This window comes from Folsomia candida, unplaced genomic scaffold (assembly GCF_002217175.1).
Source record: "Folsomia candida strain VU population unplaced genomic scaffold, ASM221717v1 Fcan01_Sc001, whole genome shotgun sequence".
In the NCBI taxonomy this organism is placed as follows: Eukaryota; Metazoa; Arthropoda; class Collembola; order Entomobryomorpha; family Isotomidae; genus Folsomia; species Folsomia candida.
Genome location: NW_019091193.1, coordinates 12322181 through 12337006, shown reverse-complemented (window position 1 = coordinate 12337006; position 14826 = coordinate 12322181). Strand labels below are relative to the sequence as shown.

General features: G+C 36.4%; 2 protein-coding genes across 5 annotated transcripts; both read right to left on the bottom strand.

Annotated features, from left to right (window-relative positions):
* Positions 1–356: 356 nt before the first annotated feature.
* On the bottom strand, positions 357–10839 carry LOC110863286 (endonuclease/exonuclease/phosphatase family domain-containing protein 1). 2 transcript variants are annotated; one of them, XM_022112550.2, is made up of 14 exons: positions 10310–10839; positions 9624–10115; positions 3634–4080; positions 3239–3453; positions 2853–3038; positions 2695–2765; positions 2373–2468; positions 2054–2309; positions 1934–1985; positions 1754–1861; positions 1544–1666; positions 1259–1454; positions 1062–1178; positions 357–984 (listed from the first exon to the last, which is right to left on the bottom strand). In XM_022112550.2, the coding sequence occupies exons 3-14, from the start codon at positions 3949–3951 to the stop codon at positions 812–814; spliced, it is 1911 nt and encodes a 636-aa protein (XP_021968242.1). In that variant the 5' UTR covers positions 3952–4080; positions 9624–10115; positions 10310–10839; the 3' UTR covers positions 357–811. The 2 variants fall into 2 exon arrangements, with proteins under 2 accessions (XP_021968242.1, XP_021968243.1); XM_022112551.2 differs by lacking the exon at positions 9624–10115.
* Positions 10840–11824: 985 nt separating this feature from the next.
* Positions 11825–14339, bottom strand: LOC110852941 (CKLF-like MARVEL transmembrane domain-containing protein 4). 3 transcript variants are annotated; one of them, XM_035846204.1, is made up of 9 exons: positions 13682–14338; positions 13461–13603; positions 13344–13366; positions 13197–13264; positions 13023–13128; positions 12808–12882; positions 12658–12696; positions 12459–12582; positions 11825–12385 (listed from the first exon to the last, which is right to left on the bottom strand). In XM_035846204.1, the coding sequence occupies exons 2-8, from the start codon at positions 13573–13575 to the stop codon at positions 12463–12465; spliced, it is 546 nt and encodes a 181-aa protein (XP_035702097.1). In that variant the 5' UTR covers positions 13576–13603; positions 13682–14338; the 3' UTR covers positions 11825–12385; positions 12459–12462. The 3 variants fall into 3 exon arrangements, with proteins under 3 accessions (XP_035702097.1, XP_035702096.1, XP_021956815.1); XM_035846203.1 differs by having other exon boundaries at positions 11825–12582; positions 13461–13624; positions 13682–14339; XM_022101123.2 differs by having other exon boundaries at positions 11825–12582; positions 13682–14336.
* Between the last annotated feature and the right edge of the window lie 487 nt (positions 14340–14826).

The following is a 14826-nucleotide window of genomic DNA, read 5'->3' as shown; positions in this document are numbered from 1 at the left end:
TGTTCTCAAAAATGGAATTAGGAGAACGCTTATTACAGATACCCAGCCAGTGGCATTGGTCTGTTTGGCATTTTCCATTGCTTGGAAACGATGCATATCGATCCACTCTGGAGACCCGTTGTTTGTTGCATTGAATACAAATATGTCCTTTTGTGGTCGCTATAAAAATTTGTATAGCATAGCCTTAAGTTTACACTCTTCATGTTTCATCCACAATGACGTCTCAAACGTGTCATTGTTAATTATGAGATTATGAAAAGAGTTTGACATTTAAATTATCATGCACATGCACATTTCCTGCTGCGTATAGTAAATAAGGATTCTAGTATTATGCCATAATTTAGAGGACTACTACGAATTGTAGACAAGTTCTCATTTATTGAATATATATTTGCATTTAAATAACATCAAATGGTTCCTCACAGTACGACTAGGGTTGTGAAACATACACGTTAGTATGTAAATTGTTACTTGCTTTAGTCAGTTTTATAATGTTTTCGTATAATTTTAAAATTTATGTATCACAAGTAAACACTGCCGTTTATTCGGTACTCTATGTATGTGTTCTAGTGCTAATGGGAAATTTATCACTTTCAGGGTTATCCTGTGTTAAGTATGGCGATTGATTAGACATCATAAGGGATTTATTTGTAGGAAACAAATTTTGGCGATAAAATTAATTAATAACTGTGCAAACTGCAATACTAAAAAAAGTGGCAAACTGTAAATTGATTTGGGTAAAGGTACATAATTATAATGCGTCTGTCTGACGACGGCAAGTTAAGGTGGTGAGGTATTTTATAGACAAGTCTCATCTTGATAGTTCTTTTTCATCTTCTTCCTCTTCATCATTTACAATTTTAGGGTCCAACGATCCACAAATTGTGCACCAAAGTGGACCAAATTTGCTAATTTTTCCTCCCAAACTCCAGCCATTTGGGATAGCCAAGTGTGATAATCCATCTTCAACAAGTCCATGGTCGTCTAGTATAAGACGCATATTGTGACAATGGTAAAAAAAATCTTACTCGACAAGAAAATATCATTAAGTGCTTATCTACCCGTCAAGTACTGCTTGAGACCTGTTGTTGTCCACAAGGTACAAGGAAGTTCGTTTGAAGTGTCTGAATTGTCCGCAGCAGGTAAGATCATTTCCAAGTCTGTTATATCACAGAGTCCTGAAATATGAAATAGTTATTGAGCTTATTTGCTAATTTAATTGAAATTATTTTTTAATGGTTAAACATAGGAAAATGACCTTTTTGAGCTTGTTTAGCACTAAAATATCCTAAAATCATAGCTCCTTCAGTCTCTGTGACCAAAGATTTCACACTCTCCGTAATCTCCTTCTGGTCAAAGACAGAGTGTCCTGAAGAGTTACTTCCAAATGACTTCCAAGTAGATGCAAGTGGGATGGACAGAACGTTTACAAGAACCCAAGTTTTAGAGTAAGACTGCATAAAAATTTAAAAAAAAATTACCTAAGGCATACAAATATATAAAATACATATAACTATAAACTGTATATGAATGAATGCATTACATGAATCTGAAAGAGGGCGTACTGCCATAAACTCCCGTTTTGTATCGGTTCAAATTCATTTCTCGGCAGTTCAACGCTGTCAATCCGCAATGAATCGTATAATACACCCAAAGAGTAATCGTTCTGAAAACCAGACCATGAGGATAACATTCATTATGCACTTCAAAATGCCAGTCTCGCTACTACTCGAGCTAATCCAAAGTGTCTCACATTATTTATGTGCATAGGAGACGGATGAAGTACGAATCTCCAATTGCCTCGATATCCGGTCCATTCAGAGTTTAACCGTAGAGTTGGTTCGTTTAGTTCTTGGCAAATCTACAAACACAAGTTTGAATTTAAAAAAATATTAAGCGAAAAATATAATATCGTTGAATTTGGATGCCAAACCTTGTCTAGAACTCCTTTGTCACATATCTCTTGAACTGCCAAGACGGAAAACCTAATCAAATGGAATAAATTATGCATATGAAAAACTTCAAAATGGAGATTTCCTAATAAGATATATACCTATTTTCCAAGATGGTCCGCGTAACTACCTCCATAACTCCGGGATTACTTATCTTGTCCAGTGTCATGGTCTCCATATTCCAAGATGCAACTCGGTACGCTGGGCAACTTTTGTAATAATAATTGAACAATTTTGGGGGGTCAGGTCGCTTAGTCTTTAAGGACAGCAGGTCATATACACCTTTGAGCTCGTCCTCCAATTGAACTGAGGCACTGATGGGTTGAATTGTGTTTGATGTCACAGTGGAAACTCCTCCTTCAAAGTAGTAAAAGGTAGCCATTAAAGTGTGAAATTAATGACAAAATTGATATTTCTTACCTTTGGGGATGTGTCGAGGGGGTCGGGTGGGCGTACTTGAAACTGTTGAGCTTTTATCTGACTCAATTTCCTCAATGGTTAAATGAATCTTAATTGCTGAAAAAAAGAAATTAAACAATAAGCGAAAACTAAAAATAGATTGGCTGCAAATACATATGTATAGTGCATAGATCAGGCTATATTTTATTTTATAAATCAATCTAAATGCTACGAATTCCATCTCGTTTAATAAGAAGACTGACTTTTAAGATACTTTAATTAATTTTGAAAGATGGACACACTATAAAATTTATATCATTACGAAATTGATATTATTATGTACCTGCCAAAAGTCTTCTGTTTATACCAACACGACGCAAATCGTCCACACATCTGAAGGGGCCTTTCCTATCCCTGCATGGTCAATAATTTTATTATTTTTGCAAATCATACATGCATATGTATCACTATACGATGGGTAAAAACTTGTAAAAACGGTACCGGTATTCAATGATTCGTGCTGCGATGGCTTGGTTAATAACATCAACTGTCATTAGGTCAAAAATGGTGGCCTGGTTAACATTTATCAGTTTCATGGTTCTCGACAGATTTGAGGCTGGTCTGTTTAGTTCGATCATGACGCTGTTGGGTAAGCTTTCCATCGACGGAGCTTTGGAAGACGCCAGGCTGAAATGAAAGAATTCCAAAAATTCCTTATAGTCAGTGCATATGCAGAAAAGTAAGGTGAACATAAAAATAAATCAATCCCTGCATATTGCATGCATACATGTAACACGTAACAGGGTATGGAACACAAGTCCACTAAAAAGTGTTGAATTTGCAGGTGTTGTACAAATACATAAACACATTATGCTCATTATTATTACCTCAGTCCTGGCCGCCTTCTAGAAATGCAGATTTCAGGACGGATTTGATTCAGTTTGCTAGCTCCCATGCCCGAGACTAACGCTAAATCTTCGATCTTCCGGAAACCACCAATGAGTTCACGATGATTTATTATGTTCTGTGCCAACTGTCGATTGACACCATGCAGAGTCATTAACTCCTCTTCCGTTGTGGTGTTCACATTTATAAGCTCCACCTAAATTGCACATGCAGAAGAGCAATTATTTTAAGTGGAGGCATTTAAAAAGTTATATTTTTGGCCATTCGTCAACCGCATAAGCCAAAGGTCGGATTTTTATCTCGAAATCTCGGTCCACGAGCTACAGACGTTCTGAAACGTGTTGTCTCTGACAAAGAAAGATACGCTTCTGCTTACCCTAATGTCACTGTTGTGCATGTTGAACGATGCGCTGATCGAGCCTCGTCTTTTCTTCCATTTTTTCTTGGTAAAGATTTTACTAAGGGAGGCAGTGGATCTTTGATAATTCGCGTATGATTTACTCTTCAAGCTGCTTAAGGGCTGCGAGTTGTCTTTTATTCCATTCGGCATATTCGTGATGGACTCGTTATTATTTGAATGATCAGGATCTGGGTTGGAGTCGACGAAGGAGGGATTATTTTGGGGAACAATGGACGAGCTTCTCCTGGCGACGGTGAACTTTGGGAGGGAAGAGGAACTGGACCCCTGACCCATCGTGGCGGTGGGGGTGGTCGAAGACGACCGTCGACCACGGCCGTACTTCTTCCAAAATAGACGAGTCGTGGGCAGACAACCGCCACGCACGTGTCCCGACAGTTTGGACTGTTGATTTTTAAGGAACGCCTGTGGAGATTCGGAAATAGATCGTTAACCTGAGAAAGTGGGTCGCTCATCTCAACTTTTGATATTTTTGTATATTAAGTAGTCAGTTATTATGTAAGAATAGTTTAGTATTAGTTAAGAACAAGCTCGTTTTGGCAACTGTCAGGAAATCTATTTTGTTCAGTTCAAAGGTAGTTACATCCGGAAAAGTTCAGTTCATTGAGAGTAATATCAGACATATGTAGAAGCATGACATTGCCAATTTCAAAAATAAAAACGTACAGCCTGTTATAATCAATCAAAACAGCATTATTTATATCTAATAATATCACAAACTACACGAATGAGAATAAAATTTATTGATCTTCATCTAACTTTACATGAATTTATTACTTTATAAGTTGACTGTTATTTCTGTTGCAAAGAGTCGAAATTATTAAATGACTTTATATGTAAATCCATGCTAAAAATTATTGTGATGATTTTCTCAATATCAATTAAAGGGTATATGCAGGGCATATTATGCACTCATACGAGTACATAAAGAAAGAGTTAGATGTTGTTTCGTTAATTAAAACCTACAGTGCAGACTCCATATAGCCCGAGTCAGGGACATAGTCCCTGACTCAATAAGTCAGAGCCCGCTTCTAATTTTTTTTCCGAATTGACCGACATAACATCACCAACTTCCGCGTTGTGGATGGTTAAACGTCTGATAGATAGTTTCTATTATTTGGCACCAAATTATTGAATTAGTAACAATTCATGTGCCTTGACCTCCATGACCAGTGGGCTTCTTTAACATCCTGAAGTTCTAAGCTGTATGTATGTGCTATCCAGAAGTGGTTTTTAGCCTTCATACCAAATTTCAGCTCGATATGATGATTTTGAAAAATCAGTAGGGGTCACCCGCTAGAGTCACTCTGGTTGCACTTTGCTCACTTTTAACTTCATATTCTTTAATTAGAAGCCATTAAGTATCATTGTGCCGATTTAATCTTTTTAAAGCAATTTCTAAAAATCGGTATGGGTCACCCCATAGGGTCGCTCCAGATAAGAATTTTACCAATTTCATTTCATATTCTTCAAATAAGACCTATTAGTAACCTCTCTACCAAATTTCAGTTCGATATGATGATTTTTAAAAATCGGTATGGGTCACCCCATAGGGTCACTCCAGATAAAAATTTTTCCAATCTGAAGTCATATTCTTGCATTAGGTGCCATTAGCAACCACTGTACCAAATTTGAACTTTCTACGACAATTTTGAAATTTTGGTGCATAATACCCCACCCACTCCGATAACCCCCACCGGTCAACCACTGGACCGATTTTGCCCATCTTCGAACTCGTTTCCTAACTTTGTCCGATATGTATATGGTAAAAATTTCAAGTCAATCGGTTCAGCCGTTTTGGCTCTATCGTGCCGGACAGACAGACAGACAGACGGACGGACGGACATGACGGTTCCATAAGCCCTGACTCGGGCTAAAAATACAGACATAAGGATAAAAGGTTAGATTTCGTCTGTCGCGATATTTGGAAGTTTGACAACCCGTGAATGTCTACACTCAAGTCATGTAATTACAATTTACAATTACGCTTTTCGTTACATAAGTTTGTAAAACTTTATTCCAGAATTCTTGGCACATAGCCTCAAAGGAATTGATGAGAATGATACCACAATAAATGTACACTGCTGCTTGAAAGAATAACAAAGATAAGGCAGACAAAAATAGTTACTCATCGGTATGTTCTACACGTAAGTTATTTCCGAAAGAACCAGAATAAAGGTATCTACCATTATGTCGTCGAAATAAACATTTCTAAGCTGATCCGTACGATAGAGACAAAGCTGCATGGTTATAAAATTCGGAATATTTCCTTTGTCTACAAGGTCGCAACCATCTACTTCCATAAAGCGTTAGTGTTAAGTTCTGCCTGGGTCCCTGTGGCTCCCAATGCAAATTGCCCCGTAGAGGAGACAAAGAAGGACGCGGAGCAACGGTTGCATGCATGAATTTTCTGCATGAGTCTCACTTCGCCTGCACGTGACTTTCACGTACGCTTGCCATCAATCTCAAATTAAATGTCTTTGTATATTTGCAGTGTGCAAGTAAATTGAGTGAGTGAGCAGTATACATACATACATCACTCATCAATAGTGGTTATCATGATAAGTGATCTTGATAAACACTATTAATTAATTATTTTAGTTTGAGAAACTCCATCCACAGCGAGTGGCATATCAATTCGAATGTATTTTTTACGCTGAATCCAACGCCATTAATGGTTTTGACCTCCGAGGCCCCCGTGACCTTGCCGTGACCGTGGTGTCCAAATATGGCTTATTCGTTATGTCGCATATCAATTCGAATGTATTTTTGATGCTGAATCCGAATCCGTCAATAGCTTGGCGTTAATTGTAGAAGTTAACGGGGTTTATGGAACTTAACGGGAGCGTGAAGCGTGGGAATTTAAATAGTTAACTATGCAGTTACTCCCACGAGACGGGAATTTAAGTAATTAACTATTCAACTACCCCCACAGGGGGAAATTAAATTGTACTGTGACCAGGTTAATTAAAATGCAGTATGATTTGGGCAAACCCTCACTCTGATGTATGTATGTAGTATGACAAAGTCTTCACTGCGAATTATTTAAAGTATAGTATGACGGATTTTTCGCTTTGGGCACACCCCCCACTCTAGAACCCGGCCTTGGCCGGGCTATACGCTAGTTGTTTATAAAAGAAAACAGTCTAACATATAAGTTTATCATATGTGAAACCAAAATGGCAATCAGAGTTGGAAAACTCAATAAATATATGTACTTCAAACTCTCGAAAAAGGTCTGAATTGGATACATATAAAAATGAAGTCAAAAAGTACATTTCTTGTTCTCTATTTTAGGTCACCATCCATAACCGTCCATCAATACATAGTGAATTATACATATTATGCATACTTATGCTGGTCAAATGATCATCGGGATATTATCTTAATTATATCTATGTACATATATATACACATGCATATATGTACTTATGTATGTACCTACGACGCATCACGTTAATTTAATATACCCATCTCACTGATTTTTTGTCCGCGTTACGATCCTGCACTTTTTTGCTGATTGCTCATTGAAGATAAAATTATCCCGTAATTGTATGATGATGGGACGATGCCATGCGTTCAGTAATAATGCAGTGCTTAATGACTATCTCTATATGTGTAATAATGCCATGTGCCTATCTCTGCATGAATGCTGAAAAGCTTGCCAGTAACATTTCGCTCGACTTTTGTTCAAGGAACTTTGAAGGTGAGTATAGGATGGCAAAGCAGTGTTTGGATGGACGCATCTTGGAATACGTAACGTCACGTCACTCTGACAATGTATGCATCAATAGTACATTTATTAATTATTGCTCACCAGGAACCTTCCAGAGACAATTAGAAAGATTGCAGAGCAGAGACGACCATGTGACTAATTCATTCTGTCATTCACTCGTTTGCAAAACAGCGCATGTCATCGAAGTTATTTTTTAGTGAAACAATTGACAAGCGGGATAGTTCCTATAAATCTGGAATTATGCAATAGTTTTTATTTTGAGCCTAGCTAAGCTATGCATACGTCTTCTGGATGGATGTCTAAACTCATTACGGCCAACTTAACTGGTTTGCGTTTGCATAATAGAATTGCAGTTGAGGTTGTGCGGCTCTACTAAATCCTAAGTATGCACTGAATAAATGTTGCTCATTAAATGACAATTCACAAACTACGAACAGTTGCATTCATTGCCTACTTTTCACCTATTCAACGGCCTAACTTTTCTAGAATCCAGTCTTTATAGCTGATATAATTAATTTATTAAGTAACTGGATTTATTCATGAAGCAAGGATCAAGATTTTTGATGTCGTCGCACTCCCTCTAAATCTTCCAAGATCTTCTTATTGCACTCCTAATCATCATCATCATCATCATCTCGTTTATATATACGTAAAAGGGTTTTTAACCATCATCTATGAGTAAAGTAAAGGTCATTCGCTGGACCCAAAGGTTAACGTGTAAGTACAGCATGAAACACTCACACAATTTCCTAAAACTCTAACATTTATAATGCCATTCTCAACTTAGTTTATCACTCTGATACATTCGATACTTTTCAATACCTAATCAGTCCTGATAACCAGTCTAATTTACAACAGGCGCACGAGTACGGAGAGAGAAGTATTTTACGAGAATGTACACATGTTTGAAATTGAAATCGTGAACATTATACATAATCAGCAATGAGCTGAATGAGCACCACACCAGAAGAGCGTTTCCATCTCATCAATGTAATCCTCATGGAATAAGATATAATACTAATCAATGGCACGAATTGACTGAATAGAGATAAATGGAGCAGCATAATTCTATCTTCACGTGGCTTTGTTGTAATACGGACAAGTTGCAAGTAAATAACTGCTTCGATTCATTGATATTCGATCTCAACTGCTCCAAACATTCGACCAAGTTTTGTGCTCACATGCATGCATCCATATCATTTCATTTGTATCTATTAAATTACTACGTTGTAATCTAATAACAAATATTTCTACAATCGTTAATACTATCAGAACTACAGTTCCTTCCCAAACATTGACCAGCAAAATTCCTATCAGACGACTATTTTTTGCTTGTGAGTCTCAAATTTGCTCTTCAAATGTCTCAAATCATGCTAGATTTTCAACTGTCAACTGTGTATTCCTTCGAAATATGTACATCTCTATTAGATGTTTCAATTATTATGACGCAGTTTTATTACGTTTAATTTAAGCCTTGTCTATAATTCTCGAATAACTTTAATATAAAGATATACATAAATAGAACTTAGGACTCATATTTTCGAATACAAAAATCTAGTGCATATGTACCTCACACATAACATTATGTGGGACGCTTTGAAACTGCAGTGCTGCATATGTGCTAAACCAAGTATGCAATCATTGGTTATCAACTACTTACTGGTACATATGCACACGTTATCGTACTGCATGATCAACCCTTGAACCGTCACTATTGTAAACATAGATGATATAGCTCACTGATGCCAATTTCATTATTTCTCAGTGTCTGAGATTTCCATTTCCATGATATGGACATGTGTGAAATCCTTTGTAAATATCACGATTAGGATATACTACTGTAATGTGTATACAATGAGTGCAACTGCACTAACAAATTCTAGGCTGATTATTATGCTCTGTGAAATCTACGATAAGTTTAATAAGCCTCATCATCAATCATGGATTATATTTGTACACGGGTGGGTATCCCGATGAGAATGGAACATGCTGCTTCCACTCATGGTTGATGCAAACAAACAAATTCCAATAAATTTGTATGTACACTAAATTAAACACAAAATATGATGACATATGTATGCAATGGGAACGACCTAGTTCAGAATAGATACATATTATTAACCACGTAGTAGTGATGTTCCTGGACCAAAATTAAAGAGTACTCTATCGTTCAATAATTGTACTTAAAATCGTTATTAAATTACTTTCTTACCAAATTTACCAGCGATTTAAATATAAGTCTCACGATGGTTTCAAGATAGATCTTCTGCCATATAATCCAACGTTACTGAACCCATTTAAATGACAACATATCGACATGTGTAAGTCTAATCTGTGTGACAGCACTCTTACGAAGACCGCGTGATGTGATCCGATTCACCGTATCGTTTGTTTAGCTTATCATGTTCATGGTCAGGTACACTTGCACTTGCACAAAGGTTTTACTCTACCTGATGCGAATGCAAATTGAGAGTTTTAACGAATGTGTCACGAAATGCAAGTTATTAAAAAATGAAGAACTAAATCCAATGGTTTTGTTAACTATGCACAAAAGAAGCTGAGCACAATCGTTAGATATTTTCCAATTAAATAGTTTTCCTTAAAGCAAACAATTCTTGGACGTTCGTTGCATGTAAGTCAGAGTACATACACTTCAGCATTCATTATTACGCATACGGTCCAAGATATCACTCGTGTCAAATGACTGAAACATAAAGGGACTCTGTGTTAGTAATACACTTTAGTTATTTCACTACATAATATTTATTATTGATGGATCATGAGAAGCATGACACACTACTTTGTTCTAGAGTTTTATATTAACAGCACATGTGTCACAAACTACGTAGATATACAGCATGTTGCATGCAAATGAAATGGTTCACAATCCTGGCTTACCTTTCCGGAAAATGCAGTGATCAAGTCAATGAGTGGAAGGGTTTAAAGTTCACTAATTCACCAAATGCATAACTCAAAACTAGTCAAAACTATTCAGATAAGACAAATAAACACGAAATGTTTTCAAATTTAAAGCCAACGTGGCTCATACTTCATTTTATCGCTTTTTTACTGCCTGTTGCGTTGGTGTCCAAAACAATACTGTCGTCATTAATAACGCTGAGTGGTGGTGTACATATTTAGGGCTTGGACATTTGCTGCTCAAGTGCGATAACGTCCTCCCTCCCCTTTTTATAAAAATTGCCTGCTGGTACTGGTGATAGTGAACAAGTGGATGGAGACTGATAGTGTTATCAAGGAATTAACTCGACAAATAATATTGGAACAAATACATGCAACACTTTAGCCAAGACTCACTGACTTGCTCCTCCATGGCATATGAGGCGAAGGTAAGATAATAATTGACGCTGCAACGTACAGCGAAATTCCTTCTGGTGCTGGTGGCTGTGCAGGAGAATTTCAACTGAACACATTTCATTGCATTTACTTTTACATCCACTACTTGACTTTGCTAATAATATTATGGAATGGATGGATAGCGCAGATCTCATCTAATGCAAAAGTTGTCTGGGGACGCACATGAGTCTGATGAACGAAGCTCAAGGATAAAATCAATGTTGGTTATACATACGTTCGCTTTTTCCTGAAATGTACTCCATGCTAGCGATGATGGTGTCGGCACTCTGTAGGACAACACTTTTCCATGTTCTACCAAATGCAAATTTCCAAGCCTGTATTGCGTGTGTGTGACAGGAGGAATGGAGGAGAGGATGAGTCGTTGTGCGAAACTTGGTTAATAAGCTTCTCTAAAGTTGCTTTGCTGATCTGATGCTCAAATAAGTATTTGCACGGTGGACGTTCTTTTGGCAACTTTTTTGGCACAGCCATCGTCATATTCGTCATGCCATATCATTTACAGTCAGATAGTTAGATTATGTATCAGCACACTGAGGGCCATTATTACTACCTGTTTTATCATGCATTACTTTACAATATAGGAGTTGCAAAACATTTCGCAAAGCAACCGGTGCTGACCACGAAAGCTGTGTAATAAAGTAAAAGGTTACAATTTGTTGTACCGCATTGGCACTCGCCTGGACATGCAGGAAATGAAAATAACCATTCGCCTAATTATACACACTCCTCTTGGTCGATATGTACATGCTTTCCAAATCGAACTCCTTATACATATTGATACCTGTACCGTTGTATGGCGTGTGAAAAAAAAACTCTGGCTTATGCACCCATACATATACATGCATGTAGATATTTGTTATTAGTATGTTTGAATGCAAGCATGCGTAAACTTCCTTTCAGTGCATGTAAAATGAACGACGAAAGTAATTATGCCCATGCTTAAATAGAGATCGATAATTTGACAATCAATAACACCCAACACCAACAATACATATATTATATCTGTGGACAAGAAAAAATGACACATCACTCCACATATAATTTGTATATTGCAATTTTTGCATCGCCTCTGTATTAAAACATGGAAAGCCTTGAATAATACTTTTATCAGTTTATTGAATTAGTATTACATGGTTGACTCAAAATTTATCCAACTGATTTTTAAGAACAACAATAATATAATTTCAATTTAACAGCCTACCCATCAATCACAAAAATGCATAGGTTCATAATATTTTATTTGAATAAATTATGACTTATTGTATACGAATATTACATATCCCATTGTCCTACACTATTGCCTCATTTCCCCCGACGTATTATTACGTAAAAGTGCAAACGCACATCAATATATTAAATATAAATCCACGAAATAATATATATGTATGCTATGGTTAAACTTTTGAATGTCATTTTAAATATCGTAAATGGTTTGCAAATTAGCACAGATCTCAAGGATAATTTCCCGTGTATTTATGGACGGACATTATAAGTTTTTAGAATACTTGTAAATAAGTGATGAACACATCATTATTCGGACACACGCCAGCACCTTCGCATTTGTGACAATTTGGAAATGCAGACATAATCTTGTTTTTACTGTAAGGATTAATAATTGATTGATTGTAAAATGCAACTACCATATTATAAAGTCGCCCTTCTTATTTCATACTCTTTTAATGGTTATTTGTAGTCGAGGTTGTTGACTTGTTTACAACTCTTTCTCCTTGAGCCAGCTCGCCGGCCTTAAAAGATATATACTTTAAGTAAGTGTCAAATCCGTAAAACACCATTCCCTAAAAGGAAAAATCCATTATTCATGTACTACGTTGTATTTTAGAATACAACTATAAATACTATGCAATACTTGCCAGGTATCCGAAGAACGCGGCAGCCGCAAATGGATTCTCCTGTGAATTGTAACAATAGCATGGAATTTTTGTATTACCAAGGCGTATAATAACTTTGTAATATCGCCTGTAATATCCTATTTGTAAATATATGTACACACGGCTACTTACAATATGACCCATACTTGCTACCGCAGTAGCCGCTGTGAAATAAAAGAATGTCCAAATTCCGCAATATACCAATTCCTAAAATATAATTGCATAATTGTAACATTACTCAGTCCTGTCATATGTAGTAGAGGTGATTAGATCGACTCGCATACAATTCAGTGCGCATAGCACGTGTTCTATATACTTTACTGAATAAAGAGTTTGAAAAAACTTACAATGAGCAGCCATGGGAGAAAGTGTAGTTTTTCCACCAAGTGAAAGAGGAAAAGCAGGAATAAAATTAGAGTGATTAAAAGTCCTCCAAATGCAACAAAAGCAAACCTGAAACATGCATATGATATAAAAAGTATTTTAATTAACTTTTAATTGAGTATGAATTTTCCACCCACCAATTGGCATTATGAGCATTGGACCGTTGTGCTACTGAAATGCAGATAAACCCACAGAGATTCAAGACCTAAAATTCACAAAAAATCATGTTTTCATTTACAGCTATTATATTTTATAACACATTCAAAACACTATGCAATACTTGCCATCTGCGCGCATTTTAAGGTGCCTAGAATTAATAAGTAACCTTGATCAGTAAATAGATTTTGAGGGTAAACGTATCGCAAGCTAGACGTAGACTAATAATATTAAATTTTGCATACCTGGAAGTGTTCTGACATACGACGGGTCAAATCTCACATCAGTGACAACTGAAGTGGTGGCAGTTGTTGTCGTTGTTGTATGGGTCGCAGGAAATCTGGCTGCTTCCGGATCCATAATGGATGTCAATGTCCCTTCCTCCGCCCTATATTCAAAGAAAAGTGGACTGCTTGCTTATTTATTACTACGAATTATGCACACCTTAAAATCTTTCAATTATTACTTGGAATAAGTCGGATTTTGATATTTCTCAAACGGGCGATGGGGATGGGAGGTGGCCAAAAAAATTCGCAATAGGAAACCAGGTCAGATTCGAACGGGTAATATACACCACCCGAATTGTGTTCGTGTTCTCTGATGCCAGAAGAACACAGAAAAAGAGATTTTCAAGCCGTACAAGATTTGTACCACGGATGAACCAGAGAGATAAGTACTATTGCAAATATTCTATCTATCCTAAACCAGTTGTTGTTCTAAAAATGTCCCAGCTAAATATTTTCAACCCGGGTTGGGTGTTAGACTCAAAATTTAACTAGAAATTAGACTTCATGGTGACTGCCAAAAACTTAGAACTTTGAGTCAATGCAAAATTGCACTGCAATCATTAAAAATTGTATGCTAGGTAAACTTGCATCAGCTGGTATGTAGCTTTTTATGTAGTACCAAAAAACAGCTAAAAATGAGAATACATTACTTTTAGTGCAAACTATTTTTTAGTTAGTGTACCAATATATCTGCAAAATCTACGTTTCCCCTGCTTTCACTTTCACCTCATGGGACTGAATTTATTTACTTTATGTACTTCCCTTCCCTTTTGCAAATATTTTCTAGATATTTTGTCTGTAATATGGTCTATGCGAGAGACAACACATGAACCAACCGTGTAAATAATATACATACGCAACTCTTTACTCCATTCAAGTCTCCGATTTACATGTACAAACAAATATCATGGAATAAGATGAAATCAACTAGGGAAGAATGTACAAATGTACATTCCCTGTACAAATAGTAGTGAAATCTGTAGATTTATTTATTGTTCATAATTTCTGTTCCTCTCGCAATATTATCGCACAAAACAAAAATGATACGCTTTTCAGTTTCAAATTACATTCGACTATATGACAGATATTTCTGTACCCCCTCTTCCTTCAATATATGTATTCCTAACATTGAAATCCATTAGTTGGAATTAGCCACCCAAAGGCATCGCAGGCAATTAAACATTGCCCAAATGTTGAATAATTGCATACATGTTGAATTGAATTACAATGAATTTCATAGCAATTTGGAAGAATATATCTATGTTAAAAATTTCGATATATATAAGTTTTAGTTTAAAACTTTTAAATACCATTTTTATTGTAA